General features: G+C 41.3%; 1 protein-coding gene across 1 annotated transcript; it reads right to left on the bottom strand.

Moving 5' to 3' along the window:
* Window positions 1-589: 589 nt before the first annotated feature.
* LOC308085942 (protein-glutamine gamma-glutamyltransferase 2-like) lies at window positions 590-16251 on the bottom strand (the record flags this gene model as incomplete). The annotated part of the gene is made up of 15 exons (XM_080429257.1): window positions 16165-16251; window positions 14286-14465; window positions 13186-13443; window positions 12756-12874; window positions 10964-11092; window positions 9488-9662; window positions 8543-8675; window positions 7326-7435; window positions 7084-7199; window positions 5958-6084; window positions 5409-5548; window positions 4940-5114; window positions 2073-2230; window positions 1062-1195; window positions 590-788 (listed from the first exon to the last, which is right to left on the bottom strand). The coding sequence occupies exons 1-15, from the start codon at window positions 16181-16183 to the stop codon at window positions 590-592; spliced, it is 2172 nt and encodes a 723-aa protein (XP_080285383.1). The 5' UTR covers window positions 16184-16251.
* Window positions 16252-17089: the final 838 nt, after the last annotated feature.

Genomic DNA, 17089 nt, shown 5'->3' with positions numbered 1-17089 from the left:
CTGGTTGATCTCAAACTTGTAAGAGCAGGTTTGCATCTGTTTACTGGTTCAAATAAATGCTGGACTTACACAAAGCTAGGAAATGATGGGTTATAAGAAGCTTGTAATACTGTTAAACACCATTGCAGTTCAGACATACAACCAACCAGGACTTTTTTCACCCAGTGCCAATTGCCTAAGCTGTAATCCTGGGCGCTACTCTCCCTCTGCCAGCCTGTTCAGACAGAGCTACCGACTGCTCTCAGTGGGGTGAGTATATAGGCTATATTTGACATCGCACGTCTTAAGGTTATTTCTTTTTTCACTGGCAGTATGAGAAATGTCCACTGAAAGCTTGTCAGCATTTTGTGATAAAGTTATTTAAGTGAATCAGGTGATTCCTTTGGATATGCAAGATATATATAAAAAAAACTATTCTATTATTTTTGTCATTTAGACCATACCACACCAAATCATGTATAACAATAAGAATGTTCTTAGATTGCTGTCCCAGAGCTAAAAATTGTAAAACCCATGTAGTGAACCACTGTCCCAGACTGAAGAAGGATAGATTACATCCTCAGAGTGTGAGTGGTAGAAGGTGGATGACTCAGTCAAGACGTGTGTACACAGTGGTAGAAGACATACTCCCCAGGAGTGTGTCTGGTAGAATGCGGACGGTGCAGCTTCCTTTGATGTGTCTGAAGCTGGAACAGTCAAAGTCCACCAGCAGAGTCTTCACTCCTTGCTTGTAGGGAAGGATGGTGAACTTGAAGCTCACCTGGCGATGTGGACCCAACTCTGCTAATCTGCACATACAACAACACAACACATACATTTTCATAAATGGAGATACGCACACACGCACGCACACACACACACAGTGTGAATCGAATTGATCAACGATAAGGTCATACACATCAGTGGATAGAATGCAGACAGTTAACCCATATGGTTGGTTTTCAGTTAATAGTTATAATCAAAAATGCTATATGCACACGCAGGCACGCACGCACGCACACACACACACACACACACACACACACACACACACACACACACACACACACACACACACTGACCTGGCCTTAATGGCATCTTTGACCAGTCCACTGCCAGTGATAGTCAGAGAGCAGTTCCTCAGCTCCTCATCAAGTGGGTTTTTAAACACAACCTCCACTGACAGCTCTCTGTGCTGCTGGCCCACCTCTGGAACCTACAAACACACACACACACACACACACACACACACACACACACACACACACACACACACACACACACACACACACACAGGTTCAAGTGGTTAATGTGTGTGTGTGTGTGTGTGTGTGTGTGTGTGTGTGTGTGTGTGTGTGTGTGTGTGTGTGTGTGTGTGTGTGTGTGTGTGTGTGTGTGTGTGTGTGTGTGTGTGTGTGTGTGTGTGTGTGCGTGTGTGTGTGTGTTTGGTGCTTGTAGGTTTTGAGTCACTGCACATTACAATACGTCCTGAATGCACACCCTACACCCCCGTAGCCACAAACATGCAGCAACATGCCAAACAACGCTCTTTCCCACAAAAACAGTAGAATAAAACTGGAAGCACATCAACACATTGAGAAATTCTGGACCATGAATATTCAAAAAACAGGCCTTGTGCCCCGCCCACCTGTGCTGCAAATACAAAACAAAGAGATGGTAATGTAGGTACAGTAGTGTCTTTCAGTGCAACATCTCGGCGCTGTCGGGTGGAAACCTTGTATGTCCAAAATGTGTGAAAAGTTGAAATATGGAGATACAAGGTTTCTGCCCGACAGCAACAAGACTCTGTAGATCAGGTACCCAGGGGTCCTTGAGGGGCTTCCCCAGCCAAATGTGTTAATATAGAATAAAAATCAGTTGAACCACTCTAACCCCATATACTTTACATCAGATACAATCTGCAAGCTGACAGATCTACTATTTTCACTATTTTTGAAAATGTCTGACAATTTCTGAAAATGTACTTCATAATTTGTACTTTTGAATGCTTGAGTATTTACTTTACTTTGTATATACTTTGTCCACCACTGATTAGTGGCAGTTTTAGTAGTAGTAACTAATGTAGTACTAACAGTAATAGAGATACGAGGGGTTTCCAGTGTGATGTCTGCCTCTGTCAGGTAGATGGCATCTGGCTGTTCTTTGTCTGTGGCCATGACTGACACCTTCACACTGTCACCGTTCAGTCCCCTGAACGCTGAGGCTCGAAGCAGGATGGGGATGGACATGTCTGCAGAGAGAGAGAGAGAGAGAGAGAGAGAGAGAGAGAGAGAGAGAGAGAGAGAGAGAGAGAGACATAGAGAGAGAGAGAGAGAGAGAGAGAGTGAGAGAGAGGGGCAGTTTGAAAAACTGTCAGTTAACACTCCAATAATTGACAAACAAACGTTCTTACAGTTCATTTATTTAATCCATTTCCCTGAGTTCAGTGCATTAATAATTAATTAAAAGTGCCGGTGCGATGGATAGTAATACTAGCGCAGAGAGAGAGAGAGAGAGAGAGAGAGAGAGAGAGAGAGAGAGAGAGAGAGAGAGAGAGAGAGAGAGAGAAGGCCCTTGATTGGGGGGGGGGGGGACTGAAAACTTGACAAAGTATAATTTGGGCTCAACTCTGATAGAGACAGAAACTGGACAAACAAATTCAAGTTTGCATTATTCCCTGTGGTCACATTCCCTGTGGTGTTGCATATGTCCTTGTAAAAAATACCCCCAGGGACCCCCTGGTCCCAAATGGACAGTTACGAGTCTATAACTCTGACAGTGTATAAAAGTAAGTAAGTGGGTCGGAGAGGCTTATTGACGGCATCAGCCGGGAGTCTATCCCCTTTTCACACACAGTGCAACACATACCATCAGCTCCCAGTACTTACCGCACGACTTGCCACACCCAAGCCGCGCTACGCATACGCTGAGTTGGCGGTGGCCATCGAACCCATGACCTTGTGGTCGAAAGGCGAGCTGCTCTACCGTCTGAGCTACCCGGACACTAGTACTTGAGTTAAATTAACAATGAGGATTTTACAGTGAGTGTAGATTAGGATTGGAGAGGAAAAAGATCTGCACACCGTGTTAATGCCCCCAACATCTTTGTATTTATAAAGCGGCTCTGCATTCTTCGTCAGGTTAGCTGACGAAGGCCGCAGAGGCCGAAACGTTGTTTGTTTTGGCGTTTTGGCACTTTAAAATATTTTGGGAGCATTAAGACGGTGTGCAGATCTTTTTCCTCTCTCCAGCGTGTGATCCATCACCCGTCTAAATATATGTTTGGATGAACACCTTGGACTGCAGTGCAGAGTAGGATCCCAGAGATACAAAATGGTATCAAATGGGGGCCTCATGCATATCAAACTGGGAATCCTTGAAATTAAAACTGCTGTTGAGAACAACTGCAGTTATGTTGCTTTAGCATTTAGGCCTGCAACAAGAAATAATTTTCTTAGTGATTAATTATCAATTACTTTTTTGATTCCATCGAATAATTGATCATATATATTGACAAATGAAAAAATCAGAATATATTTTTTTCAAGCCGATTTTTCTGCTATTTGAAATCCGCCATCTTTAACACATACAAAAACCGAAAAAAAAACCAAAAATAGGAACCGGAAATCAATCCCTAAATGAATGCTATTGGTTGGGTAGCTTGTCAGTCAAGAGCGGTGGCGGGGAATGAATGCTATTGGTCGTGTAGCTTGTCAATCAAATCATCCCACCCCTCCTAGAGCATACCCTACTTTATCGTCAATTTTAAAATAAATGGGACCATAATTTACCAAAACGCATATCATGATGATTGAAAGAAGACTTTAAACTAGCGACTGGAAGCATATAGTATATATGACAAAGTTTATTAAGGTAAGAAAATCAAGTCTAAAGTTTGTCCAAAACCCATCAGCTTGCATTGGAAAAAAAATCTTTCTGACACCAGCAGGGGTAAAACAGCGAAACTACAGGCCATTCATATGAACTGTGACTTGAACTCACTTCCTTATTAGACTCAATGTACAACTCTCAAGCTGGCCCCTTGGTTGCACCACAGTATCGCAGAAAAGTAGCAAGATTGACAAGCTCACAATCGCAACACGTTTTGAGCTTGTAAATCTGCTATTTTCACTATTTAAAAGCAACAATTTAAATTAAATCGTTTGCACAACTATGAACATTGCACAGGCCCATTGGTTTTTAATTGGAGTTGTGGCCGCTTGTGTAGCCTGTCCAATGACATTTTACCAACCCAAACTACCCACGCTGCATGCAGCAGCAGCCTCAGCCAATCAGAGGAGTGAATGAAGGTGGTTAACAAGAAGTGATTGCGTGTGGACTGGGGCCTGGGCTCCGACCTGTGATACCTCCAGTGTTGATTTCGTCGACTATGACGAAAAATGTTCGTCGACTACCTTTTTTCACTCACAAAAACTAAGCTACGATGACTAAAACTAAGATATTATATATATATAAGTATATTGACAATTTCGTCAACAAATAAAAACTAGACTAAAATGTTAGGGAGAGACGAGTGGAGAAGAGATCCAAAAGAACTAAAACACAAGTAATTTTATGCTTGGTTGCGCTCAGGTGTTGTGCTCTGAAAATAGCAGATCTACAAGCTCGCGTTGTGAGCTTGTAGATTTGATATTTTCAGCATGCAACGTGTAAAGTGTAAAATCAGGCATTACGACACCATCAAGGCACTGCCAAAATACATTGTTGTCGACTAAATCAACTGTAGATTTAGTCGACTAAAATCTTATGATATTTAGTCGACTGAAACTAGACAAAAACTAAAACATTTCAGATGGCTAAAATATGACAAAACTAATTGGAATTTTATTCAAAAGACCATGACTAAAACTAAATCAAAAGTTGTCGTCAAAATCAACACTGAATACCTCTCTACTCAGCTGTTTGTTAATGACCTGACCGTAGGGACAGACTAGTTTACCTCGTCCAGGCTGTAGAGTGACATCGTTCAGCTTGGTGCAGACGTTAGCAGAAGGTACACCGTTGTGCCTCATGACCTGGGTACTGATGTTAACAGAGAAACGCCTGGCTGCCTGGTCCTTAATGCTCATCTGCAGCTTCAAACTGATGTCCTGACCGTTGACGGGCCTGGACACCTAGAATAATACAAAACCAGTGCTATAAGAAGTATTCAGATCTTCTTTACTTTTCTAACCAAGTACCAATAGTACCAATACCACAATATAGAATACTCTCAAAATGTTACTTGCATAAAAGAACAAAAGTATTGGCATCAAAATATATACTTATAGAGTGCCAAAGTAAAAGTACTCCCATTTCACAATCTTTTAATACAAAAATCCCCCCAATTATAGCTGATCTACAAGCTCACACAACACGCATTGTGAGCTTGTGCAGCCATCATACATCTATTGTCCTCAAGTAAGTACCTCCTCGATGTTCATTGAAATGACCTTGGGAGCATGGACACCATTTGTTCCATTTGTTCCATTTGTTCCATTTGTTCCATTTGTGGGTCGTCCCACTCTGGCGAGGGCGTGTTTAAAGGCACTTCTCTCCTCGTCGGTACCTGTTAGGAGCAGAGGTGTCATTTCAGAAAAGAAAATATGGGATGATACTGGAGTTTAAGTACTGGAGAACTTGCTTTCAAAAATACTGAAGTATTCAAAGGTACAAATTACAGAGTAATTAATTTTTTTCTTTTTAAAATCAATGCATTGCTGTATTGATATTCAGACATTTCCCCCCAAATCTTCAGAAATCTTAAAAAGTATCCTAAAATCTACAAGCTCACAACGTGCTGCGATGAAACGCATTGTGAGCCTGTAGATGGGCAATTTTCACGAAAACAAAGTACTTAAGTACAGCACTCAAGTAAATGTACTTCATTATCCACCACTGATGTATATGCATTTGGCTGGACATGCGTGTGCGTGTCCTCATTTATATGCGCGCGTGCGTGCACATAATATATTCACCCTCTCTGTGTTTGTAGCTGTCTGTGATATCCATCCTCTTGTTGGAGCCCACAGACTTGGTGGAGATGTTTTGACCAACTCTCTTAGTGTCAGAAGAGATTATCTTCTTTGAACCATCGGCCATAACCTAGCAGTATACCAAAAAAAACACATAATTGTAATAATAATATTATGAATGATAATGATAATGATGATGATAATAGCAATAATAATACTTATAATAATAATAATAATAATAATAATAATAATAACATAAACGCAGCTACAAAACACTTAACCACATGAACCCTAGCACATGAATCTGAAACATTCCGGAATCCATCTTCGGATTCATCATCTCGACGGCCGACATAGCCTCGAACAGGCCAAACAGTTTGTCATGAAGCAACTCGCCAAAGTTCAGTTCCTTACACGCCCCCGTGAAATCACGAGTGACGTCAACCCACTCGCCGTTATTCTTCATCTTCTCTGGGACAATGCCCAGTGCCCAGCCAGCATCATCATCATCATCCTCAACCCGACGACTTCATCACCATAATAGCTACCAGCCTGCTAATCATTTAACCATTCAGCTAATAAAGCCCTTCTCGATTAAAGTGCCCAAATCCTGGTTCCTTTTTAAAGTCGGTGAGAGTCAGCAGTAAATGGTTCAAGTTTGTCTGGATCAGTATTCCCTCCGCCTGTTTAGCTGGGGAAATACAGTCATGCAGGCTTGCAGTGATTCATGTTTGGTGCTAGTTCAATAGGTGTTGAAATCACTTAAGGGTGTCCGGTCAGAACAGTATTATCGATGTTTGGGTGAAACCAAAGGACTGCAGAGTTCCGGGGATTCAGTATCAGACTGTTGCTATTTATGTGATTTCAGAGGCAGCTATCTGACTCCGGAGATTAATCTAGTGCTATTTGTCATACAAAGAAGTATATACAGTACAATTAGGGCTTAAGTGGTTAAGTGGTTGTAGATCGTCTATTTTCAGCTCAAGTACAGTAGCTGATGTATACAGGGTCCAAACTGATGTTGATGTTGTATTTTCAAATTTAGCTGGGGACCCCCTATAGCCCTAAAGGCCCCACTTTGAGGACCTTCCCCTGAACACAGTTCCTTTCCTGTCCAGCAGGTACTAACCTTCCAGTCAATGACGTCAGCGTTGACCTCAGCAAAGACAAACGGAACATCGTATTTCTGGTCGGTGTGTCCTTCACGGATCGATGTGACTGGAGCTGGACCAAGGCAGAACACACCTGCAGGAGAGGAGAACAAACTCATGTTAGTCCATTCCACTGGTTCTCAAACTTTTTTATTTATTTCAAGGACCCCCAGTTGCTATGCCATAAAGATTGATAACCACTGCTTGCAGAGACAAGTACCATCGCTCTTCTCCTGTGGGGTTGCGTCCAGAACCTGCCAGCCATTGTAGCTTCCATCCTCCTTCAGGTCTGGCCGTCTCATCCAGGCCTCCACCCACACATGGAATTCCCTGCATGACACAAACAACAGTAAGGTAGAAAGGTTTGCGCTCTAAACGCAAGACTTACCAAAGTTAAAGCCAGGTGCAAGAGGATGGCAGTAAAGTCCACAAATAACAGAAAAGGCTTGCATGGGCATAAAAAGGACAACGGCTGACAGATAGAGATCTCCATATATGGGCATAAAAGGGATACAGGTAGACAGACAGATACAGAGATCTCCATACTGTATATGGGCACAAAAGGGGACACGGGTAGACGGGTACAATGGGTACTCTGATATAACGCTGTCACTATGACTGTGCTCATGGTGCTCTAGATGTGAGGGTTGCATAGCACATACAGTAAGTACATGCACGCGCAGCGTGCATGTACTTACTGTATGTGCTTGCGTGTGCTTGTACTTAACGTCATTTAATTAGGGTCATTGGGATGCGTTTAAATGTTTTTAATATAGACGAGAGAGTGCTACTGTTTATTTTCTCAGCGTGTTTTTAACTCTCAGTGTGTGTGCGTGCAGCACGCTGAGAGTCCACACTGTGTTCTGTTGTTCCATTCACTCCTCTCTCTCTCTGCCATACGTCAACGCTCCAAAATAGAACCGAGCTCTGAAAGACGTGTCGTCAACGGGTTTTGACACATCCTCTTGATGCCTTCAGTGTAGCTGCATCCGTTGTAAACAATGGGTGCATTTGATGACGCGCAAATACAATTTAGGTATTTAGTAGACGCTCTTATTCAGAGTGATTTACAACAAGCAAGGTAAAGACATACATCAAATGCAGAGCGACAGTGCAGCCTCAGTAAAGGATCACAGGTAAACCAGGCATCAGACTAAACAATATACTGTCAAAATAATATGTAGGCTACATTGAACTATAGGATACCAGGTTAACAATGAACTTAGCATCTGTCTAAATAACATGCTATCTAAATTACATTTTAACCATTTAAAAAAAACAAGCCTATCTAACCAAAACATGAGAACAAATGACCAGGATAAGTCTGCATGGTCAACAAAACTAGGTCAAGTGTGTCTGCTTCTCTCAGTGTGTCAGGGCCAGTTCTTGTCGGCAAGCACCGTCGTGCGAGGAGAGTATGAACTGAGTTTCACTCACCAAATGGATTCCTTTTTGGGAAGCTGGACTCCATAGTCTGCGCTGAACACGTCGATGGTCAGGCTGCCGTCCGTGTCGTGAGCTGACTTGAAGTTGGTGACAACACGGCATGGAATTCCCAAGCACCTCAAAACTGGAAAACACACACACACACACACACACACACACACACACACACACAGTATATCACATCTACACACACTTGAATCTTATATTAAATTGCCTTGTGGGTGGACGATGGACGGCGGATGTCACAAAAACGACTCAATTCACAATTATTTGATTAATCAAAGAAGTAATCGACTAAGAAAATAATCGATTGCTCCGGCCCTAAAGCATGACTTATTTGGTACTGAACAAGCGCTGAGCCCTGTTATCCCGAACTGATAGTGATGTATTTTCTATTTACTAGTAAGAGCTGGAGAGACGGGGAGACCCCCGTTACTGAACAAACACTCTAATGATGATTATATCAGAATATAGAGCTATTTAACACTTTATTATAGTGATAATAATGTATCAGCTCACAATGCATGCATCGCGACACGTTGTTGTGAGCTTCATTGTGAGAATTATTTTTGCTTTTCTTTAAAAGCCATTTCGCCATGGAGGTTTGCAGCCAGACCCTTTGACTATTTGGAGGTCTGTGTCCATGGAAAGGTTTGGGAACTCCTGCGTTAACCTAGAGCTCCATCCATGGTTATTATCTTACTTTCAAAAGGGGGGTCTGTCTTTTGTTGGAACTGTTAACTTTTACAGAACCGGTTTAACACGCAGTCAGAGCTAGTATGTAGGAGACTCCGCAAGTCTCCTACTGGAGACTATGCCGGTCATCAAATTATTGGCTTAGAAATGCGACAAAACAAAGAAAAGACGAACATTTTGTGAACATTAATGACAACCAGAACAGTAGCACTGGAGCTCACATTAACTTGGGTTCCTTACCTGTACACATCACCCCGGCGAACACAAAGCACTGCCCGTACTTCACCGCCTGACAGTCAGATTTGTGCCATTTTTGCAGGATTTCGACACTTCCGCTCCAGGAACTGGGCAAGACGCCGTCAGGATAGTCACCCCAAGAGCCGGCCAGCACTCCTCTGTCATCATTACAGTTGATCTGCACAAATAATACACAATGGTAGAAGACGTACTCAGACGTTTTACTTAAGTAAAAGTAACTAACACAAGTAGAAATACCCTGTTATGAGTAAAAGTACTGCATTCTAAATTTTACTTGAGTACAAAGGTATTGGCTTGAAGATATACTTGCATTATCAAAAATGAAAGTACTCATTTTGTAGAATGGCCTAATTCAGAATCATATTATTGGATATTAGTAGTGCAATATGTGTTCATTTTAATGTTGCAGCTGGTTAAGATGGGGCTGATTGTAATTACTTTAGTGGAGTAAAAAGTACATTATTCCCTCTTAGATGTACTGGAGTATAAAGTCAGAAAATGTAAATATTAAAGTAAAGTAAAAGGTGCCTACCAGAAAACTGTACTCAATTACAGTACATATGCACGTATGCTAATTTTCACCACTGGCAATAGATAAGATACATCGACAGACAAACAGGCAGGCCGTTTTAAAAAATATATATATAATATATATATATATATATATATAATATATATATATATATATAATTTTTCACTTCTCTTAACCACTTAAAGGATGATATCACCCATTTTCAACCTATCTTCATATAATTGGTCCTCACTAAAGCTCATGATAAAATGGTAAAAAACTAAACAAATCCTACTCGGTCTGTGGACACTTCAGAAGCCTGCCTACCAGTCACATCATCGTTAGGCAGGGTAAAAAGAAAAGAAAAGATTTCAAATGTTTTATTTCGATCGTTATTAACGCTTCCATTATGTTAACTTTCCAGGAATAGAAAGCCTGTAGTTTCTTGCATTAGCTTGGATTCCCCATCGATAATGTAACTGGTAGGCGGGTTTCCGAACTGTCCACAGCCCTCCTCTGAGACACAGGCAGAGTAGATAAAATAATTGGTACCTTTTAATGAGCGTTAGTGAGGACCAATTATAATATAATAATCATATTATGGACTTGATGAGGGCTGTGACCAGTTGCAGAGAATTCGGACACACATGCACACTCACAGCCATTGTCATAACTACAGTATGTGATAAATCTGAACTTAAAGTATACTCCGTTAGTTACCAAGTCGGAGCAAAACCGATTAATTGATAATTACAATAAACGTGCTCTGAAAATGTACGGGGCCCACCCATCTGACCACTTAACACGGCCATTCGGCTGCCATGTGGTCAATGGACTTTCAAGTGAGCCCTGGTCCAGAAAAGGTTGAGAGCCACTGGACTACAGGCTAGTAGTGGCTACTATACAAATAAGCCTTGCCTTTACCTTTGCCTTTGCCTTTGCCTTACCATAGCACTGACCACTCTGCTGACATAGATGGGGTTACAGCGAGCGGCGGTGTCATCAGTGGCGTCTTTCCCGAACTTGGGGTTGACGTCCAACAACTTCAGACAAATGTCCACCATGTCTTCCTCAAACTTGACGGCGAGAGACACATCAAAATATTGAGTTTAATAACGATATTTTTTTTAGCCACATGAGTTCTTGAAATAAATCTTGATTATGACCAGGGGAAATAACGCCTAATGTTGGGCAATAGTTTGTTTATCACATGCCAATTGAATTAATTATTAATTAAAGACAACAAGGGTATGACATTTTATCAACACTTTAATATCTATCTATCTATCTATCTATCTATCTATCTATCTATCTATCTATCTATCTGTCTGTCTGTCTGTCTGTCTGTCTGTCTGTCTGTCTGTCTGTCTGTCTGTCTGTCTGTCTGTCTGTCTGTCTGTCTGTCTGTCTGTCTGTCTGTCTGTCTGTCTGTCTGTCTGTCTGTCCGTCCGTCTATCCATTGTAATGCATAGGGGGAGACCAAGGACAAAAGTAACACTTTTTGTATTTGCCTTCATAATTCACAGACTACTTGAAATATCTTAGTCATCTTTTGCTATAAGAAACATATATGTGCCCTAATTAATAATAAAAATTTTAAGCTTTCACTAATAAGGACAAAACTAAAATATTAATTTGAATGCAATGAGTCACAGTGTTACAATTGCCCCCGTGACGGGGGCAGTTGTAACAGTGGTTGGGGGCAATTGTAACATTGTAAAAATAAGTCATATTAACACACTTTATCTCAAATAAAATCACATCACTAAGTAATATGTATTTTTTATAATTTAACATTTTTACTTACAAATGTTTTATATACATAATTACAATTATTTTGTTTCGAATTATTTTATTTTTCAATTTAGTTTTTTCACATGTATGTAATTTTTTCATTTAAATGTATTTTTACTTTGAAATGTAGTGACATTTAGTGAAATATGTTCATTTACTAAATCTGCTTGCATTGAAAACACATTGTTACAATTGACCCCGGTCACTTTTTTACAATTGCCCCCGATGGGGCAACCATGATAAAATCCCATATTCTAGCTAGAAACACCTACACTAGCATAGGCTGCTGATGTTAATTTGTGACTAGTCTCGCGTGGCCAGACTGTTGCCTCCCACAATTTTCAAATGTTTCCGGTCATGCAGTCTGGGACTTGGAAGCTCTGATCATAATTAGAATATAAACCGGATGTGAAGCCTCCTCCCCACTTCCGTTTCGTATTTACAGTCGCGCAAATTTATCCTAATATAAATACAAATCATCTAAGTATATTTAGCTTGCTGCTTAGCAGAAATGGAAATTAAAAAGTAAAATGTAAAGATATTTTAAAATATATTTTCGTGAACGGAAGTGCCAGTCTCCTCTCTCGGATTTCGGGAGTTGTTGTTCCAGACTCTATATAGCATTCAGAGATTGTGGAATAGTTGTCTGACTACGCAAGACTAATTTGTGACCAAATCAGCTGACATCTTATCTTTAGACAGCAGAAGGAAAATACTGTACACTAAAAAATGTACGTTTACACCTCAAAATCAGTTTTTTGTTGAAAACTTCTGCTGAGATGAAATTATCATTCTATCCTTCCATAGGCAGAGAGAGGACCCTACTGAGCGTGTGCACAAGAAGTCTCACCCCTCTAGCTTGTTCCTAATTAGAATTATTGAGTGTGTTACTTTTGTCCCTTGTCTCCCCTACCTGTCACTGGTGTAATCTAATGTAATGTTTACCTGTCCATAAGCCCAGTCCAGAGCTACAATGTGACTGTGTGTTCCTCCGTAGATGATTCCATGTTCGTTCATCACATATTCCTGTCTCTCAGCCTTCTCAGGAAGATGCACCCAATCATCTACACACAACACAATAAACATCCAGTCAATCTATACACAAAACAAGAAAAGTGCAGATCCCCACTAGGCCAGGTTTACTACCCAGCAATGTATAAGTTATATAAAACCTTATTATTTTTAGTCGTTATGCCAATTGATTCCTGCCAACAGCAGTTGTCACTGCACCACAGTGGATTTGAACACACAACCTCAACAGTGGTGGGCAGGCACTTTACCACTGCACCACCCGAGCGCTCCTTCTTAATATTCTTTAATGAGATGATTATGGATTTGTTAAAGTTCAAAGTTGTCTCCCTCCCTCCATTCGTACCTTTACACCAGGGGTTAAAAAGCACCACCAGCTTGCCCATGATGACTTTTGGTCCCTCGCTGGTTACAGACAGTTCGTACTCTCCTATGGGAGCGTCAGCAGGGGGGGTCACATCCAAGATCACGCGGCCTTGCTGAAGGGCGGAACCCTCGTGAAGCTCCGCCTTCCATATCGCCTTATCGCCCGTCCTATGGAATCCCTTGAGGCCTTGGATACCAAACACAGCCTGCGTACCGAGCTCCTTTGAGGCCTTGGGACCTACGATTTACAATACAAGTTGACAATTTACAATATAGGCTCTATGCATAGCAGCATATTGTAAAGAAATTGGTGATGATTCTAAAGAATGATCTGTTCCATTCTGTTCAAACAGAGTCAGGGTGCTGATATTGTTCCTTGAGCGGGTTCCAAATGTCCCCTTACGGATGTGTAACGGGTCCATTTGGTTCCATTTGTACACTCTCAGAGTTATGGGGGTCCTTGAAATTCAAATGTTTAATGAACCACTGTGCTACACCAAATGGAACAGAGCCTTCATTAGTATCATTGATTACACCTGTGAAAGAAGTATGGAAGAGGCCCAATTTCTTTCTGCTGCTGTGCATAGAGCCTATTGAGGCTTTTAACAGACACTCTTATCCAGAGTGACTTACAATAGGCAAGGTAAACAACACATAGCATACATCAAATGCAGAGAGACAGTGTCTCAGTAAACTATAGGATCACAGGAAAACTTCATGATCTCATTGGTGGAATGTGGTTAGAACCTGATGATTATTCATACGGATCTGCTGATGTAGTCACACATTATGTTTTTGTTTGACAGGAAGTCAAAAAAGAAATTACATTAATATAGGACTTTTAGGGACTTTTAACATGAAAATACAATTTAAAAAAAAATCTTTTGGCATCTATTGTTAATTATGTCTCCATTATCACAGATATATGCTCTTTAATACCATATTATACTGTGAAGAGTGAATACCCACATCGAACAAAGTCCAGTCCAATCTTTTCATTTAATGGCCCCCTCCTTTTTTCCCTCTACACCAAAAAAAGCAGATCTACAAGTGCACAAGGCGTGGCGGGTCATACAGTACCTGTATCAACGGTAAAGCGGAGCTGGTCGGCGTCAGGGTTATAAGGTTGCAGCAGGTCAACGGTCAAGACGAATGACTGGCCCCGCCTCACGATCAGCTGGTCAACTCTGATGTCACTGGTGTGGTGGGAGGAGTTATTGGTCTGACAGTGGAAGTCCACCTTCTTGTACATTGCACTACCTACGGTTCAAGAGTCATAATAGTGTGTTAATGAGCGTCTTTGGCAGTTTGACATATAAAACGTTTGACACTGATGAAGCGTTTTCCGAGATTAGCACCTGACTCACCCAGGACCAGGAAAATGGTTCTCACAATGTTAAATTCTCTTTTGACTTGTCCTTTGGATCTATTTATCCATCTATCCATCTATCCATCCATCTATCCATCCATCTATCCATCCATCCAAACCTACCTCCCACAAAAACAGCTGGAGATGGTCATACATGCTTTTATCTCCTCTAGATTAGATTACTGTAACTCTCTGTATACTGGCATTGATCAAGCTTCACTTAGGCGTCTACAGCTGGTCCAGAATGCAGCCGCCCGCCTCCTCACCGGCACAAAAAAACGTGACCATATAACCCCAGTCCTCGCCACCCTTCATTGGCTCCCTGTTCATTTTAGAATTGATTTTAAGGTTCTTTTATTTGTTTTTAAAACCATTCACGGCCTGTCACCCTCCTATCTCTCTGACATAATTGAGCCTTATATCCCAACCAGGGCCTTGAGGTCTGCGGACAAGCTACTGCTGGTCGCTCCTACGACTAATTTGAGGAGTAGGGGTGACCGTGCTTTTGCGGCTGCTGGCCCCAGGCTCTGGAATCTGCTGCCCCTCAACATTAGATCTGCCCAGTCGATTGGGGCTTTTAAAACCTTACTAAAAACCCACTTATTCTCTCTTGCTTTTAGTCGTATTTAGCTATCCCGTTCTGTCCTAACTCTGCATTGTTTTGTTTCTCCTTTGTTTTTCTTTTGTTTTTGCCCTGTGTATATATTTTTTGTAGATGCTTCTGTGTGTCTGAATTACCTTGTTTTAACCATGTTCAGCACTTTGGTCGGCTTTGGCTGTTGTAAATGTGCTATATAAATAAAGTTTGATTTGATTTGATCTATCCATCTATCCATCTATCCATCTATCCATCTATCCATCTATCCATCCATCTATCCATCTATCCATCTATCCATCTATCCATCTATCCATCTATCCATCTATCCATCCATCTATCCATCCATCTATCCATCTATCCATCTATCCATCCATCTATCCATCCATCTATCCATCTATCCATCTATCCATCTATCCATCTATCCATCTATCATCCATCCATCCATCCATATCCACTGACTGTGTCTGTCTCTCCCATTGTCTCTCTCACTGTTTCATCCTCCACCATCTAAAGCAGCAGAAATGCTGTATAAATCAATCAAGTTAAAGCTGCAATCCGTAATGTCCTGTCCTGACAAAGAGAGTTAATTGCAACTGCAACGCCTGGGATTCAAACCCAGGTCTCTCCTGCATGAGAGACCAAACATGTACCACCTGGCAGGAGGAGACCTCCGGGTTCATGTGCTGCAGACAGGGCTACTTCTCAACCAGTAGGTGTCCTATCCTACACCAGGGTCTACAGGGTCTCAATGGAACCACCTCCAACAACTCCACTTCTTATCGTTGTTATACTGTATTAACATACTAATAATAATAATAATAATAATAACGCACTTTACATTTTTGCAAATCACAAAGTGCTACAGGGTTTAAAAACAAATGGCACAAAAATAACACCATACAGATAAAATAAAGGTTTATTAATTCAAATAAGTTCTGGATTGCAGCTTTAATGAAATTAAATAATAATAAAATACAGTTCTGTTTACTTACTCAGATCCGAGTATGCCATGTTTGTGTTGTCTTACAGAGGTAGAAGTCACAGGGAGCTGCGTGTATCGTATGTGTGTGTGTGTGTGTGTGTGTGTGTGTCTGTGTCTCGTTGCTGTCATGCAGCAGTATAAATATCCTCCCAACCCGTCTCATTGGAATGTGATTCATGATAGAAATCTATGTGTGTGTTAAACCGGTCATGCTTTCTCTTTTCTCAGAGGAAATAAATCTCTCACTTAAAGCACCTTCAATGCAGGCACACAGGTTCTGAGCTGAAGACATGACTTAACCCCATGAACCCTAGTGTTCCCACTCTGGCCAGCCCTGGCCTGGGGTAGGCTATTCCAGTCAACTAAGTATAGGGTTTTAAGTGCTTAAACTATTGCATGCTTCTAGAGTGACTGGACAAGAACCACTGCTTTAGAGAGGGCTGACCGTCCACTCACTACATCAGGCGATCAGCCCCAATCATACAGGTGCAACAGGCTTGCTGTTTGCTACCTGACCTAGTGCTCCAGAATGCCACTGCAGCCTAGCACCCAACCACACCCACTACCACAACTCACTGTTCTTCACCACTGTTGAACTAACGTTAGACTTGAGCTTTATGACTTCATAAGACTTAATCCTCTCCCTAACCTTTAGTAATAAAATATGTTGCCATAAAAAGTGTACACAGCGAATGAAAGCTGAATTTCCTGCTTTTCAATTAGCATTCCCTTTGTTAATTAGCACCTGCCAAACGGCTTGAGAAATGCAAATACGAGATGATTATTGTGGTTAGATTAGATTTACATTTGTAGCAAATACTCAATGTGGTTAAAATGCACCATACAAGTGTGCAAAGAATACTATTTTTAGTTACTGAAACCATCACAAGGCCTAGTTTCCTCTTCAGTAGAAGGTATTGAAAAGTGTGCTCGGT

The sequence above is a fragment of the Gymnoscopelus braueri genome (genome assembly GCF_963280865.1).
Source record: "Gymnoscopelus braueri genome assembly, chromosome: 5".
In the NCBI taxonomy this organism is placed as follows: domain Eukaryota; kingdom Metazoa; phylum Chordata; class Actinopteri; order Myctophiformes; family Myctophidae; genus Gymnoscopelus; species Gymnoscopelus braueri.
The sequence above is the reverse complement of the archived record's forward strand: the minus strand, read 5'-3'. Positions and strand labels throughout refer to the sequence as shown.